General features: G+C 42.0%; 1 protein-coding gene across 1 annotated transcript in view; it reads left to right on the top strand.

Annotated features, from left to right (window-relative positions):
- csmd2 (CUB and Sushi multiple domains 2) overlaps positions 1-17,307 on the top strand; it is a 221,697-nt gene that overhangs the window by 36,082 nt on the left and 168,308 nt on the right. Inside the window, exons 14-17 of the mRNA XM_010794261.1 lie at positions 9,208-9,396; positions 9,961-10,077; positions 10,907-11,122; positions 11,948-12,136. Of these exons, the coding sequence (XP_010792563.1) occupies positions 9,208-9,396; positions 9,961-10,077; positions 10,907-11,122; positions 11,948-12,136 (711 nt within the window). The remainder of the gene's footprint in view (positions 1-9,207; positions 9,397-9,960; positions 10,078-10,906; positions 11,123-11,947; positions 12,137-17,307) is intronic.

Raw genomic sequence — 17,307 nt, 5'->3', positions numbered from 1 at the left:
CACCGTTATCTACGGCACCACTATTTAACTTCTTTCTAATTATGTCAAGAGTGTTGTATCCATCAAGGTTTACAAACCTTTACGTACACAGATTATTATCCCTTCTACTTAGGTGCTCCTATAGGTAGGTCCCTGAATACTAAGGTCCTGGTGTCGGTAGTGAAAATTGTATCACTGAAGTTAGAAAACGTTTAACTGAAGTTATTGTAGTTATTATTTGTATAAAGTCGAGAACTTCACAGTAAGTAATCTACATTCGGTAAGCTAAACTGTTTCAGTCTTTCCAACAAAGAAACTTCGATAGGTTGTTTCTCTGTTTTGAGTTCGCGTTACTCTCTGCTATTATCCTCTCAACTTTCCCTTTACGGAGCAGAACGTTACACTAACTGTCAAAACCATGTATTACCCACCCAACCACACTTCTTCCCGTTCACACTCCTCCCATCTCCCCTTAACTGTTTCGATTTTATATGTGTACACTGGTGGATAGGGTGTGTGGAACCGTCTCAACTCGAGGTGTGGGCGGAGGACGCGGGGGATCGTCTAAGTGGGAGCGGCCTGGGACGGTCAGCCCATTGGGCCCTTTGGTCCTCTTCTACTCCCGCAGCGGGTGAGGCATGACGTCCTGGGAAGGACCATGACATCCCGCCCTACGGCACTAGGAGACGTCCGAGGTGTTTTAGTATGGAGACCTTTTGTTTTTCGTAATCAGCATAGTTATTATGTATGGTATGATTCAATTGACACTACTAATAAACATTCGAAGGTACAGGACACTACAAATTTACACACCATTTACATCGAGCTATTGTCGGATGAGACAATACGAAATTTCCAATTCTTCAACTTTGCGTGCACTAATTTTCCTTACACCCCGTCTGTTACAAATTATGCTAACTCTATAGGTAGTTTGGGTCTATTGTAGGTTGTGTTACATATGATTAGGTTAGTTATTTCGTAGTTCACGATACTCCCCCATTCTGTATAAAGAATTTTACATCCGAGGAAGTTCCTTTCGAATAATAACTCTAATACACCTTAATGTAAACTAATAATATAAGAAATATGACACACAACCTAAAGTTTACTATCCCTACGACACTCTCGTTTTACTTCACTTCTACTAAGAGAGTCACCCATTTCCTGGTAGACACGAGATGGGATTAACTAAGTAAATTTAATTAGTTAAGAGAACTACAGATTGGTAGTAATAATGAGAGATCACCGCCATTAATGTATAAAGAATCCTGTGTATGAAATCTATTAATAAACGAGGACAAAATAACCACCCGGAAGGAGGATCCCCCCGATTCGTAGCGAGAATGACACAGTTATTGGAACATATAATTACCCCAATGTCTCTCAGGCTGGTATGTAAGCAGGTGACGAGTTCGTTACACGAATTACCACATTGGAAAATTTGGTCTCGAGTACCAGAAAGAAGGTTTACTAACGGCTGCCGAGTCATGACACTGGCCTTGAAAAACCCGAAAGGAAAATAAGCGGAGAATCGTTAACTTACTTCTGGGAGAGGGATCCCTCCTCTGTTGCTCTCCCTCAGGTTTCTCTCATTTTCCCCTTTAATCTGTGGGTTTTCTCCGGAAGTTTTTCCTTGTACGATGTGAGGGTCTAAGGACAGAGGGAGTCGTATTGTCATACTTGTAAGGGAAACTTCTGCAGCAATGGAGAGTCAGGACTCAGAGAGACACGAGGAGAGTTGGAGCTTTGATGTCAAACAATTATGTTTATTACAAGTCAACAGCCGGAGAATTCATATCACAAGTCACAGCAGCAAAAGGTTCTGACTGCACGGGTGGGTTGTCATGTCAATTCTGCCCAGCCTATCTCTCGATAGACCTTGTAACTAGTTTACAGAGAGTCAAATCCACATATTGGGGATGGGCGTAAACATCTGCAGACACAGGAGATGTCTCTCACATCTGTGGAGCTTAGAAAGCCAGCGTTTTCACAGTCGTAAACCCCCGCCCCCTGTGCCCATCAGGTCAGGCCATAAAACCTAGTATCAACATACGACTGCATTAACACATTCCTTACGGGAGATTAGAAGCAGGGATGGTTGTAAATGTCAACACACAGAATTAGGTTAAATATCTTAGGAGTAAGGAAGAATTATTCTTTGACACTTAGGAGTAAGACAGAAATATTCCCTTACAATACTGATATTCTGTACTAACTGTGAAGTCCACTGAGACAAATGTAACATTTGTGATATTGGGCTATATAAATAAACATTGATTGATTGACTATGTTGATCATATGATCCTCCAAACCTTAAGAGCTGCTTTAGAGTGCTTATATGTAAACAAATGGTATCCTAATGGTCCTAATTATAGTTAAACCATAGGCCAAGGCAATGATTGACCTTGCTGCGTTTGTCCTAATCATAGCTCTTTTCTGGATATCCAAATTGTGGACTACTTTAATTATTTTATGGGAGTATTTTTTACCTATTGCACATTTTTTTCTGAGGTAATTTGTTCACGTTAAGATTTTGACATTTCTCCATTGGAAACAAGTAATTACAGTTTAGCAAATGTAATTTGGTGCAGTCACATTTATTTTCTTTACCCACACCAATAAAATCGGATTTGTCTCTACGTTTTATCGTCAGTGTTTAGGCAAGTGTTAAGTAGGTCAATCTATTTTAATGTATTATAATTTACTTGACAGCCTCTTCTGCCCCGGTTCTCGTTGCATATTTAACTGAGAATGTGCTGCTCTTGTTGTGTTTGGCCCAGAATAATCCGCATTTTTAAAAGTTGACAGCGATGACACATTGTTTTGTTTTCACATATAAAATCAGCCGTATATTAGGAACTTGTTATTTTTGTATACACCTCTTGGACAGTCTCATCACCTCATCTTAGCTCGCTGCCAAAGAAAACATTCAGGAATCATTTGTTGCTATGTAAATGTTGGCAGCTATTTTCCTACATAAAAAGCCGCCTCAAATTGTCCACTCTTTTCCGGATATGATTCAGAAAAAGCAATTTTCAAATAGAGCTGAAATTACTGTTAATCTTATTCAGATTGCATTGTGATTACGATGATGTGCCACTCAACATTCAGGTGTAGTTACCGACTTTATCCCCCTCTCCATCACCTCTCCCATCTCCCTCTGCATGACGGCATGAATAAATACTCTGCCAGTTTCAAGCATATAGCGATTGACATGTCCTCTGCTCTCTCCAACACCTCCTCTATCTCCCTTTCTGTCTCTCTGCTCCTTCTCTTCTTCTCTAGCTGAATGCGGCTCATCCGTGACTGGCATGCAAGGGGTGCTGCTCTCACCCAACTACCCCGGTTACTACGGCAACTACCACGAGTGCATCTACTCTATCCAGACGCAGCCGGGAAAAGGCATCCAGCTACGAGCACGCGAATTCAGACTGGAGGAGGATGACATGCTGAAAGTGAGGGGGTGGAGGGGAAGTGTGTGTGTGTGTGTGTATGTGTGTGTGTGTGTGTGTGTGTGTGTGTGTGTGTGTGTGTGTGTGTGTGTGTGTGTGTGTGTGTGTGTGTGTGTGTGTGTGTGTGTGTGTGTGTGTGTGTGTGTGTGTGTGTGTGTGTGTGTGTGTGTGTGTGTGTGTGTGGCATATCTGTGTGTGTGTGTGTGTGTGTGTGTGGCATATCTGTGTGTGTGTGTGTGTGTGTGTGTGTGTGTGTGGCATATCTGCGTGTGCACACCTGATCATCTTAATGCAGATGCTTCCTCCCACTCTGCCTCTCTTCCTCCCAGGTCTTTGATGGCAGCAGTAATAAGGCTCGTCTGCTGGGGGTGTTTACAGGCAGCGAGATGCTTGAGACAACTTTGAACACCACCTCCAGCTCCATGTGGCTGGAGTTTGTCAGCAATGCGGATAACACCAGCAAAGGCTTTGAACTGCACTTCATTAGTGAGTAACACACAAACACCCACCCTTCTTTACATTTAACATTTGCATTTTGGGACTGTTTTTTTGTTTGTTTATGTGCTTCGAACTGTCTCTGTTGCCTCATAAAATCCATACCATTTTTTTGTTTAATAAAACTATCCTACTGCTGTGCTGTACTGTCCTTCCTCACCTTACCCTCTGCCTCCAAGGTTTCGAGCTGATGAAATGTGAGGATCCAGGTGCTCCTCAATTTGGCTACAAGCGGGAGGACAAGGGTCACTTTGCAGGGAGCACCGTGTTGTATAGCTGTGACCCAGGCTACACCCTGAAAGGACCCGAGGTGCTCACCTGCCTGAGGGGGGAGAGGAGGTCATGGGACAGCCCCCTCCCACTCTGTATGGGTGAGTCTGATGCTCCTTAGGGGATTAGAGAAATATTTGTTTATTTGCCAATATCATTTTGGGTTCTTTAGATTTTTTTCTCACATTTACAATGTGTACAGTTTTGTACCTAGCTCGGTAACATCAGTCTGTTTGTGACATGGGAAGTACTACATAAAGTAAAAGTATGTATTGTACAACCATAGATACATATTCCAGTACAAGATTTGAAAGATCTGAGACATTAATTCTGTCAACAAAAAGTAATTAAAGTATTAAAGCTAAACAGATTGTATCGCAGAATAACCACTTTTTTTGATTCAGCAGTTTAAAAGTGCAGATGACCAAGTAGCAAGGCAAGGCAAGGCAAGGCAAGGCAAGGCAAGGCAAGGCAAGGCAAGGCAAGGCAAGGCAAGGCAAGGCAAGGCAAGACAAGGCAAGGCAAGGCAAGGCAAGGCAAGGCAAGGCAAGACAAGGCAAGGCAAGTTAAGTTTATTTATATAGCACTTTTCAACACAAGGCAATTCAATGTGCTTTACAAAAAATGAAAGACGTTAAGATAATGGCATTTAAAATCAGTCATTAAAAAGAAAAGTTAATAAAATAAACATTAAAAGAAAAAATACATGGATAAAAGTTACAGTGCAGTCTAAGATGTGAATAGTTAAATTAAAAGCAGCGACAAAAAAAAAAGTCTTCAGCCTGGATTTAAAAGTAGTCAGAGTTGCAGCGGACCTGCAGGTTTCTGGGAGTTTGTTCCAGATATTTGGAGCATAATAACTGAACGCTGCTTCTCCATGTTTAGTTCTGACTCTTGGGACAGAAAGCTGACCAGTCCCTGAAGACCTGAGAGATCTGGATGGTTCATAATTTAGCAGGAGATCAGAAATGTATTTTGGGCCTAAACATAGTAGTTAAAAATGTGTTGTTTAATGGAGAGCAAATCATCACGTTTCGTATGAGAATTGTTTGGATGCAATTGATCTACTAGCTAAGGCTTTCACATGTAGGATGTATTGTAGAAATATGAAGAACGGCAGACTAAACATACTTATGTAAATGCGAAAATGAATTTGATTGCAACACATGATCAAATGTACATCTCACACCTGGTTACATCAGCTACCAACTGTCCTGTAATGTAAGGCTACTCTCTGCTACCCTTCCTTACAGGACAGTGTGTTATACTTATTACCTTTCCTTACATCACCATCGGTTTCATTATGCTATGTTAAATTAAGCTAATAATCCAGGTCGCAGCATTCTGCTGAAACACATTATATTACTGTATTTATCAAAGGCTGCTTTCGTGTTTGGCATGCTACTAATCCTTACCAGTGTTTGTTCTTTCAGCTAAACCAACATGTCTGACCTAGTTTTATTTCCATAACAATGTGAATTGGCTGGTGCAGGTTGAGGGAAGCTCTGTGGTTTGTTAAAGCTCTGCTATTTTGGGCCATCCATTTGGTTGCTTTCCCAGCACCTTATTCAGTGCATTATCTCATCAGGAAATGACTGTGCTCTATTCCGCTCCATACATTCATATTGCATCCCGATTGCATAGACTCCCTTTTCGCATTATTTATTTTCAATAAAATAAAACTTCCCGTATCAGCAGCACACCGAGCACATAGGCAGGTATTAACCCCTAACTGTCTGTGGTGGACAGACTTTTAAAATCATTTTATGGAGATCATTTCTCCATTAGATAGTTTACCCATCTGAGCATTCGGTAGGGTTCGCCTACAGTTCACCTGTCGGTCGTTGGCAGCTAACACTAACATGGTCTGCTTTATTATGTTTCAAAACTGACACACCTACGCACACATACTGCCCTATATGGTTTTCATGGTAAAAGAAACAATCTTTGTCAATCTTCTCATGGTAGAAATTTTGACAGAGTCTCTCAGAAAGCAGCCAGAAGCTCGTTAAGGAAAACGGGCAGGTTGGTGTTCTTTGACACCCGCCAAGGTGATTAGAATAATATTTCTTGGCTCCCATTTCAACTCAAACTGACAGGCAATTTCATGACTAGGTATAAACAACATCCAACAAACTTTATATCTCTGAACAGGTTTGTCCTCCCCGTGCCCCTTTTTCCCTGCAAATGATAGCCAAACAGCCAGAGTGAATTTGGGAGCAGATGAGGGACTGCTTCTGTTTGTAATGTTGGGATTATTTTTGGAGCAGCGGGGACACTCTGAACACAGATGAGAAGGGTACTTCGAGCCGGGGAGGAAGGCGAATGAAATTGAGTTGAAAACAATACGGAGAGTTTATTTCCTGAAAGTCACGGAAGAGGAAAGTCGCAAGGTTGAAAGCCTGAGCAGCGATGTGTTCGACACTGATGTGGGAACCGAGTCGTATGATAACACAACAAACAATATTGCTCATAATTACAGTCCCTATCCAATGTATTTTTGTCAATAGCAATTTGCACTGTTTGACATTATTTGTATCTGTGTTTAAGTTAAGTGATTGTGTATAAGTTAAGTGATTGTGTACAATTATTATTTATTAGGATCCTCATTAGCACTAGCATTGGCTCGTCTTCCTGGGGTCCACACACACAACACACACACACACACACACACACACACACACACACACACACACACACACACACACACACACACACACACACACACACACACACACACACAGTCAAACATACATAAAACAAAACAAAAACAGCTCATAATTTCATGCAATTTATCAATCAATCAATCAATCAATCAATCAATCAATGTTTATTTATATAGCCCAATATCACAAATGTTACATTTGTCTCAGTAGACTTCACAGTTTGTACAGAATATCAGTATGACAATATGACACCCTCTGTCCTTAGACCCTCACATCGTACAAGGAAACACTTCCGGAGAAAACCCCACAGTTTAAAGGGAAAAATGGAGAAATCTCAGGGAGAGCAACAGAGGAGGGATCCCTCTCCCAGGACGAACAGACGTGCAATAGATGCCGTGTGTAAATTGAAAAGATAATACATTTCTAACATAGGTAGTCCAAATGTTTGGAAATGCATACGTCTATAATAAGAAGATGAATCCACAAGGATATCCATCCAGGACTTANGACGCAACGCGAAAAATCTGCCACTTCCTTACAGAGCCCCCCTCCTTCACACACACAACGTCCACATGAACCAATGAGGGCACGAGCATAAAGTTGTGCCGACAGATGGAAGTGACAGGCCAGGCTAGGGCCATTCCATTACTTTAAGCCGGCCGGCCTCAGATGATTGGCCGGCTTGATTACAGCTACTACGCGCTTTCCACAGATAAAATGTTGGTATGCTATTTATTTGTCAAAGCCATTTAATATATAATTTGCCTATCGGGATGTAAGAGCATTCATGGAATGATAACAAAAAGTGTTTCTGAAATAAATTACATACCCCACCTTTAAAGCAGCGGGTGCTCAAACTCAATAACACGGTGCGGCCAACATAAATAAAATGGGTACTAGTCCGAGGGCCGGGACGTGTTCAATGTTTATGCAAAACTTATTGAAATGCCCAACTTATTGCACATATTAAACCTGCGCAACTAACAGCAGCTTTAACATTATTGCCGTATAAAAACAACATTAAACATTAAAGGTGACCGTATCATGCAAAATGCAACTTTGCTACGTCTGTTTACTACATGAATATGTGCTCCCCGCGTGTCCAGGACCACCAAGTGCCTCAGAAACACAACCATTCTCTATTTTCCTCTCATAGCCCAAATCTCTTAAAAAAGGGGCTGCCAACGCGAGTCTGATACAGCACCTGCATCCAGATTGAACACTTCTATGCACGTCACAGAAAGTGCGCGCTACGGCTATTGGGGCCAACGTCACCAATCAGGGAGGAGACAGGGCCACGGACATTGTCCGTTCGGAAAGCCGCTGGAGACGGCTGTAGTAACAGTATGCCAGTGCCTGTAGATTGGTGCTGCGTTCTCACAGAATGATGCGAAATGAGGAATGGCTAAAATGCATGATCTGTTTGCCGCTAATTTGAAAATAAAGCCAGTATAAATATGCACCTTATATAGGTATGGTTCCTACTACTAGTATTATTCAAAATATAGCCGATGCATAGTCCACTTTAAATAATCAGACTGCCATTAATTTCTGTTTGGCCTCTATCTGCAGGCTTTTTCCAGAGTCATTTCTTGTATGATTACATTTTCACGAGGGCAACAACAGCTTCAAAAAAACAATTTCCCTCAAAGAGAAAACCAAACATGCCCTGTTGTCGTGAGAGAAAAAGTGCAGAAGGAAACATCCATGTAAACTCAGTGTGCTGCTCTGTGATGCTAGTTCAAGCAGATACTTGGCATCTCATCTTGGGTGCAAGTTCATCAATGTTTGGGGTCAGGCTCTGAGCGGAGGAAACCCTCAGGATGGAGTGAAGGTGTGCGTGCAATATACCGGCCGGCCAGATCTAATATTAATTAGAAATTATCCTGCGGGCCGAAAATAAATCCACCGAGGGCCTGATTTGGCCCCCGGGCCTTGAGTTTGACACATGCCTTGAGTTTGACACATGCCTTGAGTTTGACAATGCCTTAAAGCATTCCTATCTTCATTCCTACCTATTTGGCTCATGCTGGTAACCTTTACTCTCTGATGAAATCTCTGCAAGGCTTAAATAATTCACCGCAAACGTTACTTAGGCAGAAACTATGCAAGACGGAGCGGGAGCTGAAACTTCTCATTGGTTTATTCCTGTTGAAGAAGGATGTTCAAGTAAATTATTTATGGGGATTGCTTTTGGAGAGCAAAATGCCCTTTTAACTTTTCTTGACCTATAGTTGAACTATTGAAAACAGGAAATCAGCCTAATTACACTGCTAGCAGGCGGATACCTTTCAATACCTTTGTGTGGCTGATCGTATTCCCCTCTTCTGTCTCTTCCTCTCCAGCCCTGCAGCTCCAGTCTGATCACTGCGTGGACCCGGGTATACCTGTCAACGGACAGCGACACGGCAATGACTTCTATGTGGGAGCCTTGGTGACATTTACCTGTGACGCAGGGTACACACTTAGCGACACAGAGCCTTTAGAATGTGAACCCAATTTTCAGTGGAGCCGCCCCCTGCCTACCTGCGATGGTACGTTCCATACAATGGACCTAGAAACGAATGGTCTCCTGCCAGTTTTCATGAATAAGATTAAAGCTAAATTCATTGTTGTATGTTTTTGCAGACCAAACATGAGAAGTGCTTTGCTTCATGTTGCATCACATTTAAATAGCTATTTCTAAGTTAGTATAACATCCATACAAGATGATAACATTTCTCTCAGCAACTCTTGTTTTAGGCTTTAAAGGTTTCTGCTTCGTTTCATCATAAATGTTTTATATGTTAGGCCATGAGCTTGCTCTTTGATGTTCCCCTTTTTCTTCATCTGTAAATGCTTTTATATTTGAGGACACTATTGATTTCTGCCCACTCTTTAATGGTATTGATGATACCACTCTCGTTCTTCCTGCTGTGTTGAAGGACACCTCTTTTAAAATATGTTTCACTGCAATGTAAATGCCCAGAACAGTTTTCTCAATTTTGGGGGAAAAAGTTCATTTCTGTCTTCATCCACTTTGTTTTGCCCTTTCTGATTTTGCCTCATTTCTCTCCCTCATCCATCTCTCGCTGTTTCTGTCCTCCCTATGTCTTCAGCATTGTGTGGAGGTTATATCCAGGGCAACTTTGGCACCATCCTGTCCCCTGGCTTCCCAGACTTTTACCCACACAACCTGAACTGCACGTGGATAATCGAGACCTCCCATGGCAAAGGTGAGCTGAGCATTTCTGTGTCAACGCAAGCATCAGCCAACTTGAATTTCCTTTACAATGTCATCTCCCCCTACCGAGTGGCCCTTTTTTATCCCGCCGAACACGAAGAATCTTTAAGACTGGAGTGCTGAGAGGCTGGCCTAGGGCTGCGGTGCCACGGGACAATGCTCCACTCATGTCACCTTTTGGTAGAGTGCTCACATCAAAACGATACAGGATCATTTGTTCTCTCTGCATGGGCATAACGTTTTGATGAGTACATGGGAAGGAAGACAGGGAATTGAGGCTGTATGCATTACGAGACAGGGAATATATTATTTGATATAGCTTCAAAAAGTTCAGACTGCTTCAAGACAACAAACATTTGATATAGTTTTTAGCTTGCAGGAATATCAAAGTTAACTTTATTCTAAATGTCTCTGTATGTGTGATACAAATGGGAGATCGAAATGCTGTGTCTCACCGTCCCAAAGAATAAACATATATATACATATATGTATACATGCATACAAACACATATATAAACACATACATACCCATACCTAGACAGATATAAACACATTAAGAGGTATACATATGAAGAAGGTACAACGGCAAATATATAAAAGAAAAAACGGTCTACACAAATTTGGATAGGAGACAGGTGTGAGTCTTCTCTAGTAAACTATGAACATATAACAACAGTACAAATATATACAATAGTGCAAATAACAATATATATATATATATATATATATATATATATATATGTGAAACCAAACCTCAATGTGCGATCAAGTCAATATAGACAACACATTATATCAGTGTATGTTTTTGCTCTATTTTTCAGGCGTCCAATTCACCTTCCACACGTTCCACCTGGAGAGCCCTCATGACTTCCTGTTGGTGACGGAGAACGGCAGCTTCTCCCAGCCCCTGTGGAGGCTGATGGGCTCCACGCTGCCCCCCCCTCTCAGCGCAGGCCTGTTTGGAAACTACACGGCTCAGATCCGCTTCCTCTCCGACTTCTCTGTTTCCTATGAAGGATTCAACATCACTTTCTCTGGTGAGAATGGATTTAGTCATTCAAATTGCTAAGAGGCGAATAAAAGGAAAGCCAAAAGTTCCGGTCACAGTACTGAGCCGTGCAAATCATTTGGAAGAGACCATGAGCTCTGGCTTAAAAAGGTTACACCATTAAGCACTTGTTGAGAGTGGACGAGTATGGATCAGAGACTCTCTGTAACCCCATTAATTACAAGGTTATTGACACAGTAAGAGCGATGCTTAGCTAGGAGGAGGCCACCATAAACAAGGAGCAAATAATTATCTAAGTATGTGTCCTAGAAATATGTAATTACCGCCACTCGAGAGTAAATAATGAAATGGTTAACATCAAGAGAATTGATTAAATTTAAATGAATCAATTAGGGTAGAGCACAGATGGTCCTTTACCCACTGAGAGAATCATCTCACTTCATTTTGCTCTCACAGCATCCCTTCATTTGAAATCCAACACACAGTATAAAGAATATAATAACAAAATGTAATTCCACATATCTCAAAATAATAAGCTTTCCTTGAAGGAGGCCTACATTTTAAGAAATATGTCTTTACCCCTCATAGCTACTTGATGCTTTATTGATTTGAATAAGTAACATTGTGTTGGATGTTATCTGGGTTTTTTGAGGATATCCAATCGATTTAAACATGGTTCAACTTCCTTTTAATCAGTGTTTTCAACTTCTTAACATTTCAAAGCATAACAGAGTAAGTGTTATGAGTTACATTTACACACATTTAAACATCACAGGACATGGAAGTTACAAATACTCATCACAGTTAACTTAGTATGTATGTATTATGTACGACTAATGCTTTTGTTTTCCAGAGTATGATTTGGAGCCATGCGAGGATCCCGGCATCCCGCCCTACAGTACCAGGAAGGGTCTGCAGTACGGAGTGGGCGACGCCCTCATCTTCTCCTGTTTCCCGGGTTACCGACTGGAGGGTCCGGCGAGGGTGATCTGCTTAGGGGGCAGGAGGCGGGTGTGGAGCTCACCTCTGCCAAGGTGTGTGGGTAGGTGGTCACATGTTTATTTTTGGCTTTTGTCACTTCCCCTCTACCCTCCTCACACTTGCCCTTTCACACAAACCCACCCATTAATGTACAAAACTGTCAATCACATTGCAAGACGAGGCATTTCCCTTTCAACTCTCCTCATTATCGTCTCTCCATGCGCTTGAGTTTTGTCTCTTTGTTGGATAGCTTCAAAGAAACAACCTTTCTGACTTTGTCCAAATGATGGCTTAGATCTAATGAAGATGACATTCAAGAGCTGAAATATGTTTATTATTGATGTTATTGAAGTCAATTTGCAAAGATTGAAGTCACTATGTTAAAAGTAGTGGCTGTGGTCCTGGATCATAAGTCCTGGATGGATATCCTCGTGGATTCATCTTCCTATTATACACACATGCATTTCCAAACATTTGGACTACCTATGTTGTAAATGTATTATCTTTTCAATTTACACACGGCATCTATTGCACGTCTGTCCGTCCTGGGAGAGGGATCCCTCCTCTGTTGCTCTCCCTCAGGTTTCTCTCATTTTCCCCTTTAATCTGTGGGTTTTCTCTGGAAGTTTTTCCTTGTACGATGTGAGGGTCTAAGGACAGAGGGTGTTGTATTGTCATGTCAATTATGACGGATACACGAGCCACACGAGCGAGCTAGTGCCTCAAAATAAAGAGGCATTGATTACGCTTTCCCGTCAGATACGTTAGCCACGGTATGTGAGTACCTCGCCGTTATGTCGTGTTCCGCAGTGAAGACGTACTTATTACGTGACTTCTGTCCACGACCCTCGTTGGTTTACCTGTACGTGTTTTAGTCGTCTCGAAGATTGTTTGGTGTCTTCGAAGGGAGTTGGGGGCGTGGTCGGGTAAAGTGGAGAACGCAATATGTTATTGATGCAGTCTGTACAAGCTTAAACGACTTCTTGGTTGGGTTGGACCATGTTGCGCTTAATATTCGTGTCGTTTGTGCTTTCGTCGGAAGACTATTTATGTCATGTTATTTGTTACGAAATATAGTCGTCTGTACGACGTCTGGGTGTACCTATAATCGAATTAAATTGGTATCGTAGTTTTTACTGTTGGCGGACCACGACATTCCTTTCATTATGTCATATTGTGTGGACAGGACATTGCGCTTCGCCGTATCGCTTCTCATCGGAATGTAAGTGGTCCTGTCTAACAGTTCGGGCTGACAGGGTGCCACACTCTACTATGTGAAAAGTACTACATACGTTGTGTAAGTGAAAGCGTTTTAATGGTATCATACAAACAGACGTGTGGTCATAGTAATGTATTAAGTATGTTATGTGTAGATGTTAACTTGGTCGGAATCGATGCATCTAGTTAACGTAGTTGTTTAAAATGCTTTGCACAGACGAAAGCGAGAAGGGTGGTGTAAAATTGATGATACAAAGCGCGGTTGTGTGTGTAAAACTGAGAGAACGATTTATACTTGTAGGTCTAGAGATCCAGAAGTCCTGACCAGTCGAAAGACAGTTCTAGGTCTAGTTTGTACCTCTTGTCGCAAGCAATAAGTAGGCGAGGTTGTATGAGAGCCTTGTTACTTTGGACGCCAGCACGTTGAACTGATGGAGGGAAATTGGGTCCGACTTCTGAAAAAAGAAGACAGCGACGAAATTAATTGTAAGTGTAGAATTCTGAGCGTGACATTGAATAGGTACATTAAAAAAGAAAATTACAAATAAGAATAATTGAAAAAAAATGGGACAAAATTTACGGTAATAGAATTGAAAGTAAAAAAACATTTGCGTGAACTTAAGAACAAACTTTTCATATTATTGGAGTTTGAATTGAACGGAACCGGAACAGAACGAACAAGCGGACAGAACGGAACGAACAGAACAGAATCAACGGGAACGGAACGGAACGGGACGAAGACGGACGGAACGGAACAACGTAACAACAACGGGGTACGATGAAACAGTAGACGTGAAAATTTGACGTAGCTTAGTTTTTTTCGTACCAATAAGCGGCTATGGTTAGACAAATCGAAATTATGAAATTAATGAAAAAACAACTGTTTAATTACAGAGTCTAGAAAGTTTAGAACATGACCTTATGACATAGATACCAACATGCTTATGGTATGCAATGTAATACATTGGCATTGAAGGGTACAGTGTTTGTCTGACTTACAATGCTCGATCCATGTTTTGACATGTGTAACATTTACGGACTCTTTTTTTAGATTTCTTGGGTTTTACATAACCGTTGTATTTGTGTTATAAGAGATGTAATGTCGCCGTGTCGGAGTATGTCCACGCCCGTCGCCCCCGCGCGCGCGAGAGTACTGGAGGAAAGGGAGCCGTCACTCGTGAGCCAGGAAAAGTCCCAATCGGACCCAGGTGTCTATGTTGGTCCACACGTTTCACAACAGACAACACTGAACCCCACAAAAAAGTCGAGCTTTGAACCTCTCTCCCATTCCACGCCGTGCTGTGCACGCTCGTGGCGCATCCTATCCAAAGATAATTTGTTTTTTTACCATAACTAATACTCCGTTGTCTGCTGTAAGCTGTCGTGTATTTTTTTGTTTTTTGTCAGGGTTTGTACCGTACAATTTACAGTTCTTCCCGACCCGACAAAACACACCAATGAGTGATTACTTCGACGTCAAAGTTTCGGAAACGACCACACCATTAGGCGAACGACTGTTGAGGTCGGGTGTTACCTCGAACCTCACACAGTTTCAACCAGAGTTCGTAGGAGCGACGGACATTTGTGGGGGTCGTCTGCTCTGGAATAATGACGACGGGTAGTTTCTGACCCTCCTTCTCTCCGTCTCACCCTTCCTTCGTAGACGTAATTCTACTAGTCCACACGTGTGCGTTCTATACGGTGTGTGTTGTGTGTGGTGTGGGTGTGTCCTATAGGTCCGTTTGTGTGTTGTGTGTGTGTCTAATACGGTGTGTGGTGTGTGTGTGTCTATATCCGGTGTGTGTGTGTGTGTGTGTGTGTGTGTGTGTCTATCGTGTTCGTGTGTGTGTGTGTCTATACGGTGTGGTTGTGTGTGTGTGTGTGTGTGTCTATACGTGTGTGTGTGTGTGTGTGTGTGTCTATACGTGTGTGGTGTGGTGTGTGTGTGTGTGTGTGTGTGTGTGTGTGTGTTGTGTGTGTGTGTCGTGTGTGTGTGTGTTGTGTGTTGTGTGTGTGTGTGTGTGTTGTGTGTGTGTGTGTGTGGGTGTGTGTGTGTGTGTGTGTGTGTGTGTGTGTGTGTGTGTGTGTGTGTGGTTGGTGTATGTGTGTGTGTGTTGAAGGGGAGGGTGGGGGGAGTGAAAGTCGTACAGTAAGGAGGAGGTCAGACTTAAGCGCACGAGCATCGACCTACGGAAAAGGCCGACGCAGACCTATCCTCTCTACCGTGAGCACCATCAACGGCATCATTTGGCCCCATCAACCCACTCCTCGTCGGTGGGGGAACGTACGGTCAGTGCCTACTCGGCGTAAGTCGATCTCTTCTTCTCTTCCTCGTCTCTCTGTCTTTCCCTCTATCTCCGTCCACAACCTCTCTCGTCTCCTGTACAGTTAGCGATATGACGAACTTTTACCGTCTCATAAATAAGTACGGCAGTACGTCTCCCTCTACCCTCTCCACTACCTCCTCCCCCTATGTTCAGGCCATTGATGTGGGACTTCAATCACCGTGTACTAGCATTAGTGTACGTTAGGACTTTATTTCTCCAACTTGTCAATTTTAAAGTCGAGATAAACTTTTAAACGAAAAAGACGCTAGTATAGGCCTTTTCTCACCTGTTAAACTCTCGCGCGAAAAATACATTCTTTTATCGACCGGTTGTAAATGTTCGTTGTTTACTAAGGACTTACAAAACAGAAACCGTCGCTCGATGTCTTACTCCACTACTCTGACAGGTTCTCCACATATGTTTTTATTGTTCAAGGATTAATGATGCCGACTAAAATATACACTTTTGTTTTGTTACACAGTAGCGACAGTTGAAAAATTTTTACGCGCCTAATAAGACCCGGTTTGTGTGTTGTTCTCGTCGTGTAAGAGTCAATTTATACGCGTTTGCTCTTGCCCCGTCTTTCTCCGTGACAGTTCATTTCAATATTATGTAAATTTTTATCTAACTGGATTGAATTGTAGAAAGAACGGATTTGTTGACTGCTATTTTGCATCTCTGTTTAGGCTAAAATAACCACACCCATTTCTCTTTATTTACACTTGGACCCGTGGTTTTAATTGTAAAACGATTTGACATTAATGAACAAAGGTTACCTCTTTACAGTTTTTAGAATTGCACTTGTTTATGGAGTCTTTTTTACACGTTATCCATTTTTTTTAGGGTATTTTATTAAATTCATCAGGGTGTTAAACCTATAGCGTCTTTTCTCGATACTAATCCTGTCTGGGCGTCGTCCAGTAGTAACGGTACCGGATACCAAATTGGATATTAAATCCTGGTAATCCTATGTAAACAAAATCGTATATTCGTGAGATTTCGTCGAGAATTCCAAACCTCCTAGTATACTAGTTGTATCAGTTCAGTTAGTTACAAATAAATATCATCGGGTTATAGTGTTTAACAATGTAAACAGAGTCACCTGAAGTGTCAACATATCATGTCTTATAGTCGGATAATCATCCCTAATAAAGACAGGGATGAGGATTCACAGTTTCTTTATTCAGAATGAATAAGGAGTTCTATAAATTTGGATTAAAGACACACAACTGTAAATGTTGGTAGGACGAAGATTAGAGGGGCATTCCCTTACACAATTACGTCAGCATACAAACTATGATCCAAAATACCGGACTGGACTACCCGGGTGTCCCCCCGCGCCCCGCAAATGCTGGACACTTTTGCGACCCGAAAGATTTCGAGGTGTTCTACACTCTCTCGTAGAGGACACAGACGTCTACAAATGCGGGTAGGGGTTATACACCGTAAATTAGGAGACACATTTGATCAAATGTTCCCAGACTAGTGCTCCTATCCGACCCCCGTCTTAACTGACTGTTGGGTGGGCAACGTCAGTCTTGGAAAACGACGACACACTGAACACTAATACTTAAGAGGCCGACAACTGGAACAATTTATTTGTATTAACAAACTGTAGTTTTCGAGGGTTGAAGAGGAGGAGCACAAGAGAGACTCAGGACCTGAGAAGGTAACGACGTCTTCAAAA

Source organism: Notothenia coriiceps, unplaced genomic scaffold (assembly GCF_000735185.1).
Source record: "Notothenia coriiceps isolate Sejong01 unplaced genomic scaffold, NC01 NC01_scaffold00037244, whole genome shotgun sequence".
NCBI classification, from domain to species: Eukaryota; Metazoa; Chordata; class Actinopteri; order Perciformes; family Nototheniidae; genus Notothenia; species Notothenia coriiceps.
Note: the sequence above shows the minus strand (reverse complement) of the source record. Positions and strands in the feature narration are given on the sequence as shown.